General features: G+C 42.7%; 1 protein-coding gene across 1 annotated transcript in view; it reads left to right on the top strand.

Annotated features, from left to right (window-relative positions):
• Nucleotides 1-18,278, top strand: part of DUS2 (dihydrouridine synthase 2) — a gene marked incomplete at its 5' end in the record, with an annotated part of 554,363 nt that overhangs the window by 248,955 nt on the left and 287,130 nt on the right. Inside the window, one exon of the mRNA XM_089676359.1 lies at nucleotides 13,059-13,227. Coding sequence (XP_089532485.1) covers nucleotides 13,059-13,227 — 169 coding nt within the window. The remainder of the gene's footprint in view (nucleotides 1-13,058; nucleotides 13,228-18,278) is intronic.

Below are 18,278 nucleotides of genomic sequence, written 5' to 3' on the forward strand. Positions count from 1 at the left end.
GAGCGTCTTGGTCGCACGACTTGTTCTGCTGGAAGTGTGGATTCTGTTCCCTGCCCTTCATAATGATCAGTATCAGGTTGCATTTGCTTTATTTCATCACTGGGGAACTGTGCAAAGTCCTTTTCGGCCATTTTGACTTAAGGTGCGCTGTCTCTTTAAGAAAATGAACTTTTGAATTGGGGGCTGAAAATCGCAGTACAGCTCCGATAGGGCACCTTGAAAATTTCTAAGATATTTAGAATGAATTGCGGGTTTTGCGGCGACCACGGCAGTGTAAGGAACGTGCATAAACAGTACTTCTGTTATGCGTGCAAAAGTTAATATAGGACTTTAGGAATGGCTTGGCGAGTTGTGGAGGACTTCCAGGCGAGAGTATAGATACTGCGTATGTGCAGTGCTTCCGCATAGGCTTGTGGAACGTGCACTGTAGCCGGGCAGATATGCCTGTTGCTAGGGAGATTCCTGAGTGTGGTACTGGACTCTGAGGGAATCTGTAGCAGGGTATGGACTTTAAGGCAGTTTTTGACTGTTCTGTCCCCACATGAAGGCGAATGAAGGTATAACTGATAATGGCTGTGTAACTTCCTACCTTCGTATCCAAGCAGTGGAGCAGACTGGACCGGCAGATGCTCAGGTTAGACGGATCCAAATGTATACACGGGAATGAAATCAGCGTGGGTTTATTTGGTCCAAATACAGCGACAAACAGTGATACAATACTGTAATGTAGTAGAGGTATTCATGCTGTCCTGTTATATCTTTCCTGAGGCTAACTGCTGGTCAAAAACTGATGCCTTCACAAGCCCAGGGTATTGAATGTCCTGTCACACAGCTATAAAGCACATAAAAATGGCTGCAGGAAGTGACCAGAACCAAGGCTTGCCTAAAATCACGCCCAGCAGAGAAAAAACTTACTAGCTATAACAGGGGCATGCAGCATGCAAATTCTGGCCAGCAGATGGCAGCAACAGATCAAGACATAGAAACAAACGTGGTGAAATAAGAATTGGTGATACAATACACAGTTAAATAACAAATATGAGGAGAACAGCACAGCATATATACAGTAAGAAATTAATTTATGTATGGTTATAAGATTGGATAAATAATAGAGTTAGTGGAAAGTAGATTTGAATTAGCATTATATGCCTGATGGCATTTGGTATTTTTAAATTAATATGTTTTAATATAGTTTTATCACAGAATAGCATATATTATATTAATGATTAAAGTGTGTTTTGGAGTAAAATCCACATTGTATTATTATGTTTATTAATGGACTTAGTAAGTATGTTGGATAATTAAATACTATACCCAGTGGTGCCTTGTTCAGTTGCTTACAGTACAAGTGACATTATGTCAGAGGAAAGTGAGGATATATGTACAAAGTTTCTGTAGACAGCGGGAATAGTGTGTACCTTTGACGCACTGTTCTTATATAATTGGCGCTATTTGGCCCCATTAAGATGGCCGCCTCCGTGCGGACTCCGGAAATATGGCACCGGGATGCCCTATATAAGGATACCAGCGTTGTGGCATCCTATTGAATCCCCATGAGGAAGCCACGTGACCCTGTGGCTCAAAGCGTAGGGGAGGGGCTCTGACGTCACAACGCCACCCAAGTCAGCAGAACAGCGAGTACTGTTAGTATGCACGAGCACACACTGAGGCTAAGCCTATACTGAAAACGCTCTATGATTTTATTGTCCATGTGAGTGCGCATTGTTTTGAAGTTAATAAAATTTTACATAAAAGGATAAGGCACTATGTGGAAATTTCTCTTTTCTATGTACTGACTGGAGGAATAAAGGGGAGAGGAGGAAATACCAGATAGACCCCTGCAGGACAAGGGGAGAAATCCTCATCCATCCATCTTACACTCACGTGTTTATATTTATTTATATATATTAGAGTATTTTTTCACATAATTTTTCATATATTAGGTTTGAGCACGGTTGCTCGTTTATGTGGAAGGATTGATACATTATTTGTTATAATAGGAGATATATTGTATTATATTTATACACTTCAGTTTTTCAGGTGGAGCACGACACATAATTATTATTTATCAATTGTTTATAAAACACTACTAATAATTTTATAGTGGGAGGTTCAAGGTGATTCTGGGAAATCTGAGCACACATTCCTCCTGGGCACCCCTATTGTTGCTTTTCTCTTTGACACTGCATCGAATATTTCACAGGGGCAATAACGTTCATGGGGGGTGCCACGTCCCTCTGTGGAGTGACGTGCACTCCAGGCTCCAACTGAACTTGAGGACATTGATTCTTACAATGTCCTGACTGACCACATGTACAGTATCTCACAGAAGAGAGTACACCCCTCACATTTTTTGTAAATATTTTATTATACCTTTTCATGTGACAACACTGAAGAAATGACACTTTGCTACAATGTAACGAAGTAAGTGTATAACTTGTATAACCGTGTAAATTTTCTGTCCATTCAAACAAACTCAACACACAGCCATTAATGTCTAAACCGCTGGTAACAAAAGTTAGTACACCCCTAAGTGAAAATGTACAAATTGGGCCCAAAGTGTCCATATTTTGTGTGGCCACCATTATTTTCCAGCACTGCCTTAACCTTCTTGGGCATGGAGTTCACCAGAGATTCACAGGTTGCCACTGGAGTCCTCTTCCTCTCCTCCATGACGACATCACGGAGCTGGTGGATGTTAGAGACCTTGCGCTCCCCCACCTTCCATTTGAGGATGCCCCACAGATGCTCAATAGGGTTTAGGTCTGGAGACATGCTTAACCAGTCCATCATCTTTACCCTCAGCTTCTTTAGCAAGGCAGTGGTCGTCTTGCAGGTGTGTTTGGGGTCATTATCATGTTGGAATACTGCCCTGCGACCCAGTCTCCAAAGGGAAGGGATCATGCTCTGCTTCAGTGTGTCATAGTACTGTCAGGGCTGGAGCGGGGGAATGGACAGGCAGACCTTATGGTAAGGTCACGCACCGACTGACGACAGCCACCACCCACAGACCGGTGTTCCTCAGGGCGCGGAGTCTAAGCCCCAGGCTGCCTTTCACCAGGGCCCCTGATGGTAGGGATGGACTTGACGCAGCCTGAGACCAGGTCGCGACCCCTGAGTAACCCCAGCTGCGGTAGCGGCTGCTGCCAATGGCGTATAGCTAGTGGGAGCCAGATGGGAAGACATATAGCGTGGTCGGACAGGCCGGGTCGATAACAGCGGAACAGACAGTACAAGACGGTAGGCAAGAATACTCAGGTCACGGGCCAGGTTCAGCAATGGGAGGTCAGGTAATGGGATAAGGCAGAGAAATGTCTTGTCAAAGCCGGGTCGGTTTCCAGTAGAGCAACGAGAGCTGAACAAGAGCTTGCGGCAATGAAACATACAGGACACGAATGCAAAGAGCAGCTTCAGACAGCAGGCTTAAATGTGATCAGCCACACCCTCCTGGAGGAGGAGCCGCAGAGGCCTGAAAGCATAAAGGCTCCCACCTTGCTTTGCAGAATCCTAAGATGGATGCCAGCACATGGAGCAGCAAGCTCTGAGGAAAGGTAGGACCTTGACAGTACCTCCTCCTCAAGGACCCCCTCCCCCTCCGCGGCTCAACATAAGGCTTCTGAGGAAAGCGGGCGTGAATAGCGCGGAGGAGGGCAGGAGCATGAACATCCGCAGAAGAAACCCAGGAACGCTCCTCGGGACCATAACCACGCCAATGGACCAGGAACTGCACCCGACCGCGGCTCACCTCATATTCCTCATGACCTTCAACCCGGATAGGACGAGGCTGAGGCGGAGAGGCAGTAAAGCGATTGCAAACCAGAGGTTTCAACAGGGAAACGTGGAAGACATTGGAGATACGCATCCCAGGAGGAAGAGCAAGGGCATAGGCAACCGGGTTCACCCTGCAGAGGATGCGGAAAGGACCAACAAAACGGGGAGCCAGTTTCGGTGCGGGCACCCGAAGATTGAGGTTACAAGTAGATAACCACACCCGATCTCCAACCTGGTATGAAGGAGCGGGCAACCGTCTACGATCAGCCTGGAGCTTCTGGCGCTGTGCTGAGTCCTTCAAGGACCTCTGGATCTGCCCGCACGAGGAACGCAGGGCAGCAAGATGGTTATCCACAGCCGGAATGTCCTGTGGCAAGAACAATTAAGGCAATACCGCAGGTTGGAACCCATAGTTGGCCATAAAGGGAAACATCCCCAGAAGAGTAGTTGACAGCCAAAATCCTGGCAAACTCCGCCCATGGCAAGAGATCGGCCCAATTGTCCTGATGATCTGAGATATAGCAGCGAAGGAATTGTTCCAGGGCCTGGTTGGAATGCTCCGCAGCCCCATTGGACTGCGGGTGGTAGGCCAAGAGAAGGAGAGCTTGATACCCAACTGGGAGCAGAAGGCGCGCCAGAACCTGGACACAAACTGACTCCCACGGTCCGAGACAATCACCTTAGGCAATCCATGCAAGCGAAAGATCTCCCTGGCAAAAACCCGTGGCCAGTTCCTGCACAGTCGGCAACTTCTTGAGTTGAACACAATGGCACATCTTGGAAAAACGATCAATGGCCATAAGAATGACCGTATGACCTCTGGACGCAGGGAGATCCACAATAAAGTCCATGCCCAGGTGCGACCAGGGATGCTCCCCATTGGGAATGGGTTGCAGAAGACCCAGTGGAAGATGTCGATGAGATTTGTTCTGGGCACAGACCGAACATGCCGCTACATATGATGCAATGTCGGAACGGAGAGATGGCCACCAGAATAAACGAGAAACGACCCAGGACAACTGGTTCCTCCCCGGATTACCGGCAGTCTTGGAATTGTGGTAGGTGCGCAGCAGGCGGGTGCGCAATCCTTCTGATATGAAACATCTACCCTCCGGTCTCTCAGGAGGAGCATCAGTTTGAGCTGCCAAAATCTGCTCCCCAAGTGGAGAAGTCAGGCTGGTCTGAATGGCAGCCAGGATCTGATCCGGAGGTATGACCGAGGTCGGCTCAGAGTCCTCCCTGGACAGCTCAGAGTATTGCCGTCACAATGCATCAGCCCTGACATTCTTGGAGCCAGGCAAATATGAGACCACATAGTTAAAACGCGTCAAGAGCAAGGCCCATCTGGCCTGACGGGGCGTCAGTCTCTTAGCCTCTGAGAGATACGTCAGGTTCTTGTAGTCGGTGAGAATGAGGACCAGAACTGCCGAACCCTCGAGCAGGTGCCTCCATTCCTTGAGAGCCTGAATAATGGCCAACAACTCCGTCTCCAATCTGGTAGTTGCATTCTGCGGAGGAAAGCTTCCTGGAGTAGAACCCACAGGGAAGTAGGGGTCCGTCGGGCGACCGACGCTGAGACAGGAGGGCGCCTACTCCGCCTCAGATGCATCAACCTCGAGGACAAAGGGCCGCCCAGGATTGGGATGAGACCGTATCGGAGCCGAAGCAAAGGTGGATTTCAAAGCCTCGAAAGCTAAGATGGCCTCGGGTGACCACTCGTGAGGGTTACTGCCCTTCTTGGTCAGATCTGAAAGAGGCTTGGCCAGCGTGGAGAAGTTCCTGATAAACTTCCGATAATAGTTGGCGAAACCCAAAAAGCGCTGAATGGGCCGAAGACCCTTGGGGCGAGGATCCGTGGAAAATCCCACCGCAGAAATGATGTAGCCCAAAAAGGCAACCTGGGATCGGTGGAATTCACACTTCTCGAGCTTACAGAAAAGCTCGTTCTCACGTAACCGTTGCAACACCCGCTTGACATCCTGGATATGTGACTTCATGGAGACAGAGTAAACCAGGATGTCATCCAAGTAAACCACCACGCACTGCTGCAACAAGTCACAAAAGACATCATTGATGAACTCCTGAAAGACTGCGGGTGCGTTACACAACCCGAATGGCATCACCAGGGATTCATAGTGGCCGGTTCTAGTGTTAAACGCGGTCTTCCATTTGTCCCCCTCCTTGATCCGTACGAGGTTGTACGCCGCCCTGAGGTCGACTTTAGTAAAGACCGTTGCTCCCTTGAGGCGGTCGAACAACTCGGTAATCAACGGGATTGGGTAGGCATTCTTAATCGTGATTCGATTGAGACCCCTATAATCAATGCAAGGCCTCCTCTTTTTTACGAAGAACAAGCCAGCTCCTACTGGGGAAGTGAACTTGCGAATGTGAGAGAGAGGCTTGGATTAATTCTCTGAGTAAAGACAATACATCTTCCCCTGGAGTGGATGGAAAGATGTAATATTAATCTTATACAGGTTAACGGACAGAGGAAGTATGAGGCCTTCCTGCAGACTGGGTTGGAGAACCTTCTCCTCTTGGAACAGAATCATTTATCGACAATCTCCCTCAAGAAATCTATGAAGATAGTTGAATTCCACTTCAGACTGTTTGAATATTGTATGAGTTTTGCTTATGATGGACAGATTCTACAAGTGAAAGCAAAGCAAACACCTGAAAGAGGGCATGTGTAACGTACTTTGTGTATTCAGGGTTGGAAGTACCGGGCTGTCTGGGGTGGGCTCCCTGGCTTGTCTGGGTGCTTGGCTGATGATTAGCTTACTGTTAATTAGATCACTATTACATGTTAGTTGCTAGCTGTTGATTAGCTTACTGTTAAATTGTTCACTGTTAACTTTTGGCTGTACTGTTTACTGTTTGCACTGTTTAGGATAATGTGATCAAGCTCTTACCTAATCAGTATGGGATGTTTATCTCAATGTGTAATATTTGTTTTTATTGTTCATGTGGGGAGTGACATTTTTTCTAAATAGTATAAAAATCTGTATTTCTGTACAAAAAACAGTTCCAGTTTTGCACCTAAGCTAGTGTCGCCTAGTCTTGGGTGCGATGCCCAGCTATAATACCTTGTTCTGTCTCCCAGTGGTGAGGAAGCAGTTCTCTGCCAGAATCACCAAATCAGGGTGACAGGCAATCCGTCACATTCTCCTCATTGGTTTACTGGCTGTGAACGACAGCAGCATTAGCCAACGGGCTACTACAGCTGTCTCAGCCAATGAGGAGGATGAGTCCCCAGACAGCAGAGGCTATTGAGAACATTGCTGGATTTGAGGGGGGTGGGGGGCCACTGCACACAGAAGGTTTTTTACCTTCATGCACAGAATACATGAACATAAAAAACCTTGAACCTTTACAGTTGTGGCCAAAATTATTCAACCCCCACTGAAATTGAGTGTTTTGGCCAGTTTGACATTGCTTTTGATCATTCAGTCATCTTGCTTACATTTACATTAAAGAGGCACTTGTAGGTCAGACAAATATAACATAACAGTTATAATGAAATAACCACAAATGTCTTTTCTGTGCTCACAGCATTATCAGTTTTATTCAACCCCCAAGTGACATTCAATCTTAGTACTTAGTACAGCATCCTTTTACAGTTATAACAGCTTTTAAACGTGAAGCATAGCTTGACACAAGTGTCTTGCAGCGATCTACGGGTATCTTCGCCCATTCTTCATGGGCAAAGGCCTCCAGTTCAGTCACATTCTTAGGCTTGCGCACTGGAACTGCTTTCTTTAAGTCCCACCAGAGGTTCTCAATCGGATTTAAGTCTGGTGACTGCGATGGCCACTCCAAAATGTTCCAGCCTTTCCTCTGCAACCATGCTCTAGTGGACTTGGAGGTATGCTTGGGATCATTGTCCTGTTGAAAGGTCCAACGTCTCCCAAGCCTCAGGTGTGTGACGGACTGCATCACGTTTCCATCCAATATCTCCTGGTACTGAAGAGAATTCATGGTACCTTGCACACGCTGAAGCTTCCCTGTACCTGCAGAAGCAAAACAGCCCCAAAGCATGATTGACCCTCCACCATGCTTCACAGTAGGCAAGGTGTTCTTTTCATCATAGGCCTTGTTCTTCCTCCTCCAAACATAGCGTTGATCCATGGGCCCAAACAGTTCTAATTTTGTTTCATCAGTCCACAGAACACTATCCCACAACTTTTGTGGTTTGTCCACATGGCTTTTGGCATACTGCAGTCGACTCTTCTTATTCTTTGGAGACAGCAAGGGGGTATGCCTGGGAGTTCTGGCACGGAGGCCTTCATTACGCAGTGTGCGTCTTATTGTCTGGGCTGAAACTTCTGTACCCACATCTGACAAATCTTTTCTCAGTTCCTCAGCAGTCACACGGGGACTTCTCTCCACTCTACGCTTCAGGTAGCGCACAGCAGTCGAAGTCAGCATCTTCTTTCTGCCACGACCAGGTAGCGTTTCAACAGTGCCCTTTGCCTTGAATTTGCGAATGATGCTTCCTAAGGTGTCTCTTGGTATGTTTAACATCTTTGCAATCTTCTTATAGCCATTGCCCTTCCTGTGAAGAGAAATCACCTCTTCTCTTGTCTTCCTGGACCATTCTCTTGCCTTCACCATGTTTGTAACCACACCAGTAAATGTCTAGAAGGAGCTGAGTATCACAGTCATTTTAAAGCTGCCTAATTGGTGCTTATTATGCTTGATTGCTGCTCGGTGACATCCACAGGTGTTTTCAATACCTGATGGAAAGCACCTGTATGAACCTCTGTTCTTCAGAGTGGTAGTCTTTAAGGGGTTGAATAATTGTGGCAATGAAGAAACCACATAAGAACCATTTACTACTGTATTACATAAACAATTGATGTCATTTTAGTTGCATTTGGGTAGTTACAACGTCCTTGTAGGATTTGATTCTGAATACAATTCCAAATGTACACTATAGTCCCTAAACCCCTTTACAGCATTGGGGGTTGAATAATTTTGGCCACAACTGTATATCCACTTTAATATAAATTGGAAATCCCAGTGTTAACCAATCATATGCTTTCAGTTTGGTGGCCAGGGGTTTATTCTCCCTCTACTATTAGATAAATCAAGATAGATCACAAATAATGGATCCTGTCAGAACATACTGTAGTTCCTCAGTGAATATGACTGGTAGGAGATTCTTTAACTGTGATATACTCCTTTGTTAAAAATGCGCTCCTGATCCCTCAAAACAGAACAGTGTTTACACTTTAGTAGGCCTGTGGTGACAGCTCTTAAACCACAGGGAAAGGAAGAGATATAAGTTAATATTTTCTTTAATGCAACCTAAGATTTAAGCTTTCAAAGCAGGTGTCTGGCACTGAATGCTGTCTTGCTACTTTCTGTGTGTCCAAAAAGTTTTCTTAGATTTTCCAGCAGATATCACGTTGAATCTGAGACAGCTAAAGCCAGCCATACACGGGTTGAAATTCAGCCGGTTCAACAGGGACCGGGCAAAGTTTGATCCATGTATGGGCAGGCAGGTTGTACAGAAGTCATTCTATTGATGGTATTCTGTGCAACCACCCTGTTGGGTTTTCCCAGTTGATCAGTGACACTGTCATAATACAATCCATATTGAGTGTGTGGATGGGGCAGTCGAGTCATTTTTTTATTTTGGTCAACCCACTGATTGAACAAAAGAAATGAGAACTGTATGGGCTGCCTAAGTTTTGCTATGAGTTAGTTACCTAATTTTGTATTTAACTGTATTAAACGGCAGTTGGCATATGTAATCATCCAGTTTTTCTACTACTTTACCTTAGCATTCACGGCCAATGCAGCAGATTTAGTCATCATTTGTCATCATGATCAAGGCCGTTCCAAAGGGTAATAATGGATGCAGTTGGAAGTTTGTTTGGTTATGCACAGATTTCCAACATGGATTTTTTTTGGGAAAGTGGGCATCGATCTCACCTTTTTTTGTAAAGAACATTATGTCCACTTTTGGAGTAAGATGATTATAGATAATTTTATTGGTATTTATTACTATAATTTAGTGTTTTATGTAAATATCAATACTGTAAAAACAGAACAATAATTGTGACAAACGCTACATAGGTTTGGGTTCGCCCCTCAAATTTGTAAATGGCTACAACCTCTCTATGCCACTCTCAGGGCCAGGTGGACATCTGAGATTTTTCTACTCATCAAGGTTACTAAATAGGGATGTCCCCTTTCTCCCTTCTTTTACACCATTGTTGTAGAACCTTTGGCTGCACAGTTAGGGAACATCTTGATAACAGTCTACAGAAGGTGGCACATTTTTGAAGATTTTGGATTATAACACTGATTATATATTTTTCAATTTAGTGATTTCTTACCTGTTACCAGGGGTGGACTGACAACTCATAGGGCCCCTGGGCAATAGGGGATCATGGGGCCCCTGTGTCCTCGCCCACACCCAAAAAAGCCTATGAAAAAGCCAATGAAAGGTACCAGGGGCATCTCATGGTGCCCCTTACGGAGCACGGGCCCTTGGGCAATACCCGAGTGCTTGAATGGTCAGTCCGCCCCTGCCTGTTACTAATATTCATGCCTTGTTTCAGTTATGCAGGACTAGTATACAGTAAATAGATTTCTCAGTATAGATAATTCCAGGGAAGTTCAGGATTGTATCCATTTATATGTTAAACTCCTACTTAAAACTGTTAAGGCTAAGATTGACATCTGGTTTGAGCTCCCAATTGGTGCCATGAGACATATTAATCTTGTTAAAATGATTCCTCTCACCAAAATCCTTTATTTCTTGTTGCTGTCCAATCTATTTGCTAAAACTATTTTAAAGTGTTAAATTCCCTCTGTAAACCTTTTATCTAGGCTCCAGCAGACACAAACTTAACTGGTCCACTCTGAGACAGCCTTAGGAATTGGAAAGTCTACCAGAATTAAATTTATACTACTTGGCTTTGCAGATGACTTATATTTTCCTTTGGTGCACTGCTGAAACCAAAAGAGAGAAAAAAACCTCCTACGCACAAAGGACCGGTTTTAGCATATGTGGATGAATCCTCATGCCCTTTTGCTTTCAATTCGGTAGTGCAGTGTTGTGCAGCCCACTGCGGGCTAGGGTAGCCCAAGAAGCACTAAAAAATAAGAAAAAGAAAGGGGCGCACAAGCCTTGCACATTGCCTTCAATACAAACTTTAGTTATAAAAGGTGGCAGATATATACTCAAAAACACCAAATGAACAGAGGCTTTGAGGAAGAGGGACCCCCCCTTCGAAACGCATCAGCCATTTTTGAGCGTCCTCTTGCATGTGGAACTCGTGCAGCATTTTAGACCATGGACTCATGTTGGATATAATATACCTGTGTTCATTTGGTGTTTGTGAGTATATATCTGCCACCTTTTATAAAGTTTATATTGAAGGTAATGCGCAAGGCTGGTGTGCCCATTTCTTTTTCTTGTTTTTTAGCACTGCTGAAACCCCCTGATTCATGCATTTAGCCCCTGACCGTACTGCCATATTGCTATTCTGAATTTATTAGGTGGATTGAAAGGTTTTACAGGCTAGGTACTCGAGGGTTTAATAGCCAAATACATTTTGGATAATTTTATGCTCCCATCTTCGTGAGAACTGTTTGGGGATGGCCCCTTCCAAAATGACTGCGCACCAGCGCACAAAGTACGGTCCATAAAGACATGGATGAGCACGTTTGGGTGGAGGAACTTGATTGGCTTGCACAGAGTCCTGACCTCAACCTGATAGAACACCTTTGGGAAGAATTAGAGCAGAGACTGCGAGCCAGGCCTTCTTGTCCGAGATCAGTGTCTGACCTCACAAATCCGCTTCTAGAAGAATGGTCAAACATTCTCAGACACACTCCTAAACCTTGTGGACAGCCTTCCCAGAAGAGTTGAAGCTGTTATAGCTGCAAAGGCTAGGCCAACTCAATATTAAACCCTACAGACTAAGACTGGGATGCCATTAAAGTACATGTGCATGTAAAGGCAGGCGCCACAATACTTTTGGCAATATAGTGTATTTCCAAGCAACATAGAGGTGTAGCAATTTGGATATATATCTATTTATCTATGGGTTATCTGCTTGTTTTTGTCTAGGGGTGAAAAGAGTGGAGATATACTTACCTAATCCGGTGATCCTTCAAGCACAAGACCGATTCCTGCTGCTTCTGCCCCCCCTGCACGCTAGCGTTCTTGTAAATGGACTGTTCCTGATATCCTCACGCCAATAGACTAGCTCTGGACGTGAGGATGGTAGAACCAGTCCACCGCTAGACTTGGAGGAGCACCGTTTTCAGGAGAATCAATGAATCGGTTAAGTGTTATCGGTTATTTGTTGAAGCCGGACAGCTATAAAATAGTCCGACATTTGGAACTGCCAGTCCACCTACAGTGCCTTGAAAAAGTATTCATACCCTTTGAAATTTTCCACATTTTGTCATGTTACAGGTAAACGTAAATGTATTTTATTGGGATTTTGTGTGCTAGGCCTTCTGGTGAAAATGAGCAGTTAACCCATACAGTGCAGGCACATCTCCACTGCATGGGACAGAAAAAAAAAATAACCCAGAGTTCTGCTTTAAATACTTAGCCACTCACATCCTTTTTGGACCTAAAAGAAGAATTTAATTTTATGCTTTTCTGATACCTTCAGCTTAGACTTGCAGTGAAAAATGCAATTGGTGCCCATATTACGTGTTCTTACAGGTAATCATTTGACTGCTGCTATGGCTAGAGCTTCTTCTAAGCAAATGATTTCAAGTTTCTACGCAGCCCTCCAGCACCTCACAACTTGAGCTCAGGATTATAGTAGAAAGATTATGTAGAAGGCTGATTTGTGTCCTATCAGGAGCATAGTATATGTGGCACAGCAGCCAGCTCTGATCATCGCCTCTGATAAAAGCAGTGCAGCAGTAACTTCTACTGCATGTAAAAGTTTAGACTTTGACACCAAAACAATATATAAGCCAACTCATAACTAGTGGTGCACCGAAATTAAAATTTTGGTGCTGAAACCAAAAACGACAATTCAAAATGCACTTGGTCGAAAACTGAAACTGAAATGCTCATTTTTAAAAAAATAAATATATATTTTTTTGGAAAAAAATACACTTTGATGAAAAAAAAAACAATATATACCTCAATTTTCTTGTACAATATATGAGGATGTTATATGCAATATGCAAGGTTTAAAAATGGGCATAAATCTATTTTCACTAATTTCTTGAATTTATATAATAATTTTAGATCCATGCTATGTCCATAGATGATATGTAACATCTATTTTTCTTTGTAGCGGAGGCTCCCAGGAAATTATACAGGAGTTTGTGGATATAGAAGCATTTAAATCCATAACAGCTGCTTCATCTGTTATGGTGGCACGAGCAGCAATGTGGAATCCCTCTATCTTCAGAAGAGAAGGCACTTTGTCTATAGACGATGTCATACATGATTACATTAGACATGTAAGTAAACTTATATTTTTCTTGACATGCAAGAGATATGTTACCATTTAGTGGGTAAGTAAACCGGATCTCTATAGCAGGTAAAGTTGATGTTTTCATTAGATGACTTCAGCCACATAAAATATGGCCATTGACTGCTCCAATTTCCTATTGAAAAGAGCTGATGTGTTGGCAGCAGTATAGGCAAGCTGTAAGATCTCTAGACCTCCTCCTATAGAAACTTATTTGTGCTTTTTAGTCCTAATCAATTTACTATTTACATTTAGCTCTAATACAGGTACTACATTGCCCTAGAATCTTTGAAACATTTAATTTAGCCTTCTACATTGGCAGCGTTTTATTTAATCCATGCTCTCAAATGTGAGGTTTCTCTGTTTTATTAATGGGCAAAAAACTTTTTTTTTTTTTTTTTTTTTTACAGTTTATCTAATCCAAGAGACCGATTATTTCCAAACATAGCAACTATGGCATTTTCTCTGTAACCTCTAGTATGATTTCATAATAACATACAGTACAGTACGTATCAGGTCCTGATAAACATATTGTATGCAGTTTTAAATTGGAAGACTGCGAACTAACGACCAGCTTCTGGTTTTCAAACAGTTGAAAACCAAAAATGTAATATAATGCAGCTTACTAATCATTAGATGTGGTGGCTGCATTAATTTCCTTTTTTTTGCCCTTTCCCTCTGTTTTCACCTGGTGATCTGTCCAGTAACACACCTCCTGTATTAGAGTGCCATGACTTTGGATGAATGAGTACAGGAGGCACATCTGAACAGCAGCATTGCCAGTCTGGAGTAAGGGGAGTATTAGGTGTGCTAGCAGATTTAAATACGCTTACAATTTGAAGCCAAAGCCCAGCAAACACTTTATAAGCAGTTACTGCAAACAGTTTTTTCCTTTTAGGGTTAAAGGTTTTACGTAAATAAGTTTTTCATTAATGTATATAAAAACCCTTCTCCCACTTCAGATAGTGAAATAAAATGTGAAAATATCTCTCAAAAAAAAATCACTGTTGCTACTTTAACTCCTCTTTAAACAAATATCATAAAGTAATCAAACAATATAGTGCCCAAATCACTAGTAGCGGTGTGAAAAACAAATAAATAAATAATATATATATATATATATATATATATTCCTTTATTTTATATATACAGGTGAAACTCTAAAAATTTGAATATAGTGCAAAAGTTCATTTATTTCAGTAATGCAACTTAAAAGGTGAAACTAATATTTGAGACTCATTACATGCAAAGTAAGATAGTTCAAGCCGTGATTTGTCATAATTGTGATGATTATGGCTTACAGCTCATGAAAACACCAAATCCACAATCTCAGAAAATTAGAATATTACATGCAATCAATAAAACAAGGATTGTACATAGAACAATATCGGACCTCTGAAAAGTATAAGCATGCATATGTACTCATTACTTGGTTTGGGCCCCTTTTGCAGCAATTAATGCCTCAATGCGGCATGGCATGGAAGCTATCAGCCTGTGGCACTGCTGAGGTGTTATGGAAGACCAGGATGCTTCAATAGCGGCCTTCAGCTCTTCTGCATTGTTCGGTCTCATGTCTCCCATCTTTCTCTTGGCAATGCCCCATAGATTCTCTATGGGGTTCAGGTCAGGCAAGTTTGCTGGCCAATCAAGCACAGTAATCCCACGGTCATTGAACCAGGTTTTGATGTTTTTGGCAGTGTGGGCAGATGCCAAGTCCTGCTGGAAAATTAAGTCATCATCCCCATAAAGCTCGTCTGCGCAAGGAAGCATGAAGTGCTCCAAAATCTCCTGGTAGATGGCTGCGTTGGCCCTGGACTTAATGAAGCACAGTGGACCAACACCAGCAGATGACATGGCTCCCCAAATCAACACAGACTGTGGAAACTTCACACTGGACTTCAAGCATCTTGCAGTGTGTGCCTCTCCATTCTTCCTCCATATTCTGGGTCCTTGGTTCCCAAATGAGATGCAAAAGTTGCTCTCATCAGAAAAGAGGAATTTGGACCACTGAGCAATGGACCAGGTCTGTTTTTCTTTAGCCCAGGTAAGACGCTTCTGACGTATGTTGTTCAGAAGCGGCTTGACAAGAGGAATACGACATTTGAAGCCCATGCCCAGGATCCGTCTGTGTGTGGTGGCTCTTGATGCACTGACTCCAGCCTCAGTCCACTCCTTGTGAAAGTCCCCAACACTTTTGAATGGCCTTTTCCTGACAATCCTCTCCAGGCTGCGGTCATCCCTGCTGCTTGTGCACCTTTTTCTTCCACACTTTTCCCTTCCACATAACTTTCTATTAATGTGCTTTGATACAGCACTTTGGGAACATCCAACTTCTTTTGCAATTACCTTTTGAGGCTTTCCCTCCTTATAGAGGGTGTCAATGATGGTTTCCTGCACAACTGCCAGGTCAGCAGTCTTTCCCATGATTGTGATTCCTACTGAACCAGACTGAGAGACCATTTAAAGGCTCAGGAACCCTTTGCAGGTGTTATGGCTTAATTAGCTGATTAGAGTGGGACACTTTGAGCCTAGAATATTGCACCTTTTCAAAATATTCACATTTTCTGAGATTGTGGATCTGGAGTTTTCATGAGCTGTAAGCCATCACAATTATGACAAATCACGGCTTGAACTATCTTGCTTTGCATGTATTGAGTCTATCTGATATATTAGCTTCACCTTTTAAGTTGCATTACTGAAATAAATGAACTTTTGCATGATATTCTAATTTTTTGAGTTTCACCTGTGTGTGTATATATATATATATATATATATATATATATATATATATATACACACACACACACACACACACACACACACACACACGCACACACCGGGTAAAATAAGTATTGAACACATCACCATTTTTCTAGGTAAATATATTTCTAAAGGTGCTATTGACATGACATTTTCACTCTCAAGACCTTCACAACCTTATTGTTGCTATACATACTGATGGCTTTACAAAAAAATAGTAAATAAATGCAGCGCTGAAATCCTAATAAACATTGAATCTAAACAATTCCAAAAACCACACATGCGCTGTAGAGCGCTAAATATATATGAAAGTGAGATGAACGTCTTAGGACGTTAGCTGTGCAAGAAGTGACATTAATGATGGATAAATAGTAAATATGACATATAAGTCCCAATCTCTATAATAAGGTGAAATCCGGGACTCCAGTGATAATGAAATGAGTATACATTGCACTAACCAGACAGCGCCATGTTATGCGCATTTGAGTAATTTGACCACTCCTGGTCCTCTGGATGTGGAAAGGTGAGAATCAAAGTATCTGGAAAACCAACCGAAAGACAGGTAATCAAATGGTCATCACTCTCCAGGGATCAAGAACACTCATCTATCCAGCAGGGGGATCACTCTCCAGGTAACAGGTGTCAGATTCAACCACCAGGGGGATCACTCTCAGTAATAGGCATGGAGCAGGAAAAGAATCGACCTTAAGGGGGGGGTTCGCAATAAACTGAGCCCAAGCAAAAAGTACTAATAGTGTAGTATGTTTATTGTAAATATCAAAAAATATCCAAGTAAAAATAGCACTCACATTCAGTAAGACAATAGTTCAGATGGCCGGCAGCCTAGCACGTGGCCTGTGCGGCATGACGTCACCAACCAGGCTCCTCCCTAATGCGTTTCTTGCCCGTGCACGTTATCAAGGGGAGCGTGCCTCAGTCGGACGGTTATTTAAATAGCGTGCCGCAGCGCATGCGCGGTGGAGTGTATTGATGCCATATTGGACCACTCGCACATGCACGACGCATACGGGAGCAGCCATTTTCTCGGTTATATACAGACAACATAGGGAGACAGACGGACGTGGATGTATATATCCAGTCTGGTAACAAGAATTATGGCAATGGACAGTATGTCAGTATATCAATAAGATAGCAAAAGGGTTGGTTATAACCACGTGGATATAAGGACTAAAAGTGATGATTCTGATGCAAAAACATGGAATGACCACCTCCATTTTGCCATAGCCAAACAGGTGCTGAATCCCAGACAGAAACATCCGAACATCAATAGGGTGGTATAAAAACCCATATTCATGGGACTACAAATCCCAGCAAAAATAACTATTAAAAAACTGTCTCTATGTTGCTGTCTATTATATAATATTAATCTCACAAACAAGATAATTTATACATATGACATAGAAAACAAGGAAAACACATATCCCCCCACTTTAATAAACAAAGGGGAATATGTGTCAACTACAAACAAGTGAATAAAATCTAGATAATTTATTCACTGGATATTAAAATAATAATAATAAAAATAAAAAGTATATGTAAAAAAACACAATAAACAGATCCATGAAAGAATAAAAAAGAATAAAAAACCGTATAGAGAAGGCAGAATGGACAGAACCCATCTGGCTTAGAAGCGGTTTTAGAAACAAGAAGATAATTTCTGTTCAACTTACTGACTTCTTCAATTTCTCTTTCCAAAGTTATATATCATTGTAGCCTTTTTCTAAAAATCTCTTTTTCAGTTTATTTGCCTGCGAAATAAAATCTTCCATTTTATCACAGTTCCTCCGGATACGAAAAAATTGACCTTTTGGTATATTATTAAGCCATTTTGGGTGATGACAACTGTCTAGTGGAATAAAACTATTTCTATCTGTAGTCTTAAAAATGTTTTAGTAAAAATCCCAGTGCCATCATTAAAAAGAGTAGGATCCAAGAAATTAATTTCACTAAAATCATACTGGTATGTTAATTTAATATTCAAATTGTTAAAACTGAGTGTTGTAAAAAAGTTTTTCAAAGAAAATTCATCCCCCTGCCATAGTAAAAACACATCATCAATGTAGCGGCGATAAAATATAAGACATGGCCAATCCCTAGAGTAGAGGAGATCCTTCTCCCATCTAAACATAAGCAAGAGAGGATACAAGGAAGGTATTATTAATGAGAAAGATTTTTTTGTGTCCGGAATCTCCTAAGTTGCCCATCCTGTACTGTTTGCCTAAAGTACATAAGGATCCTATCAATTCCCCCAGGAGACCC

This window comes from Staurois parvus, unplaced genomic scaffold, assembly GCF_062004578.1.
Source record: "Staurois parvus isolate SC_StPar_1 unplaced genomic scaffold, SC_StPar_1.0 ptg000167l, whole genome shotgun sequence".
Taxonomy (NCBI): domain Eukaryota; kingdom Metazoa; phylum Chordata; class Amphibia; order Anura; family Ranidae; genus Staurois; species Staurois parvus.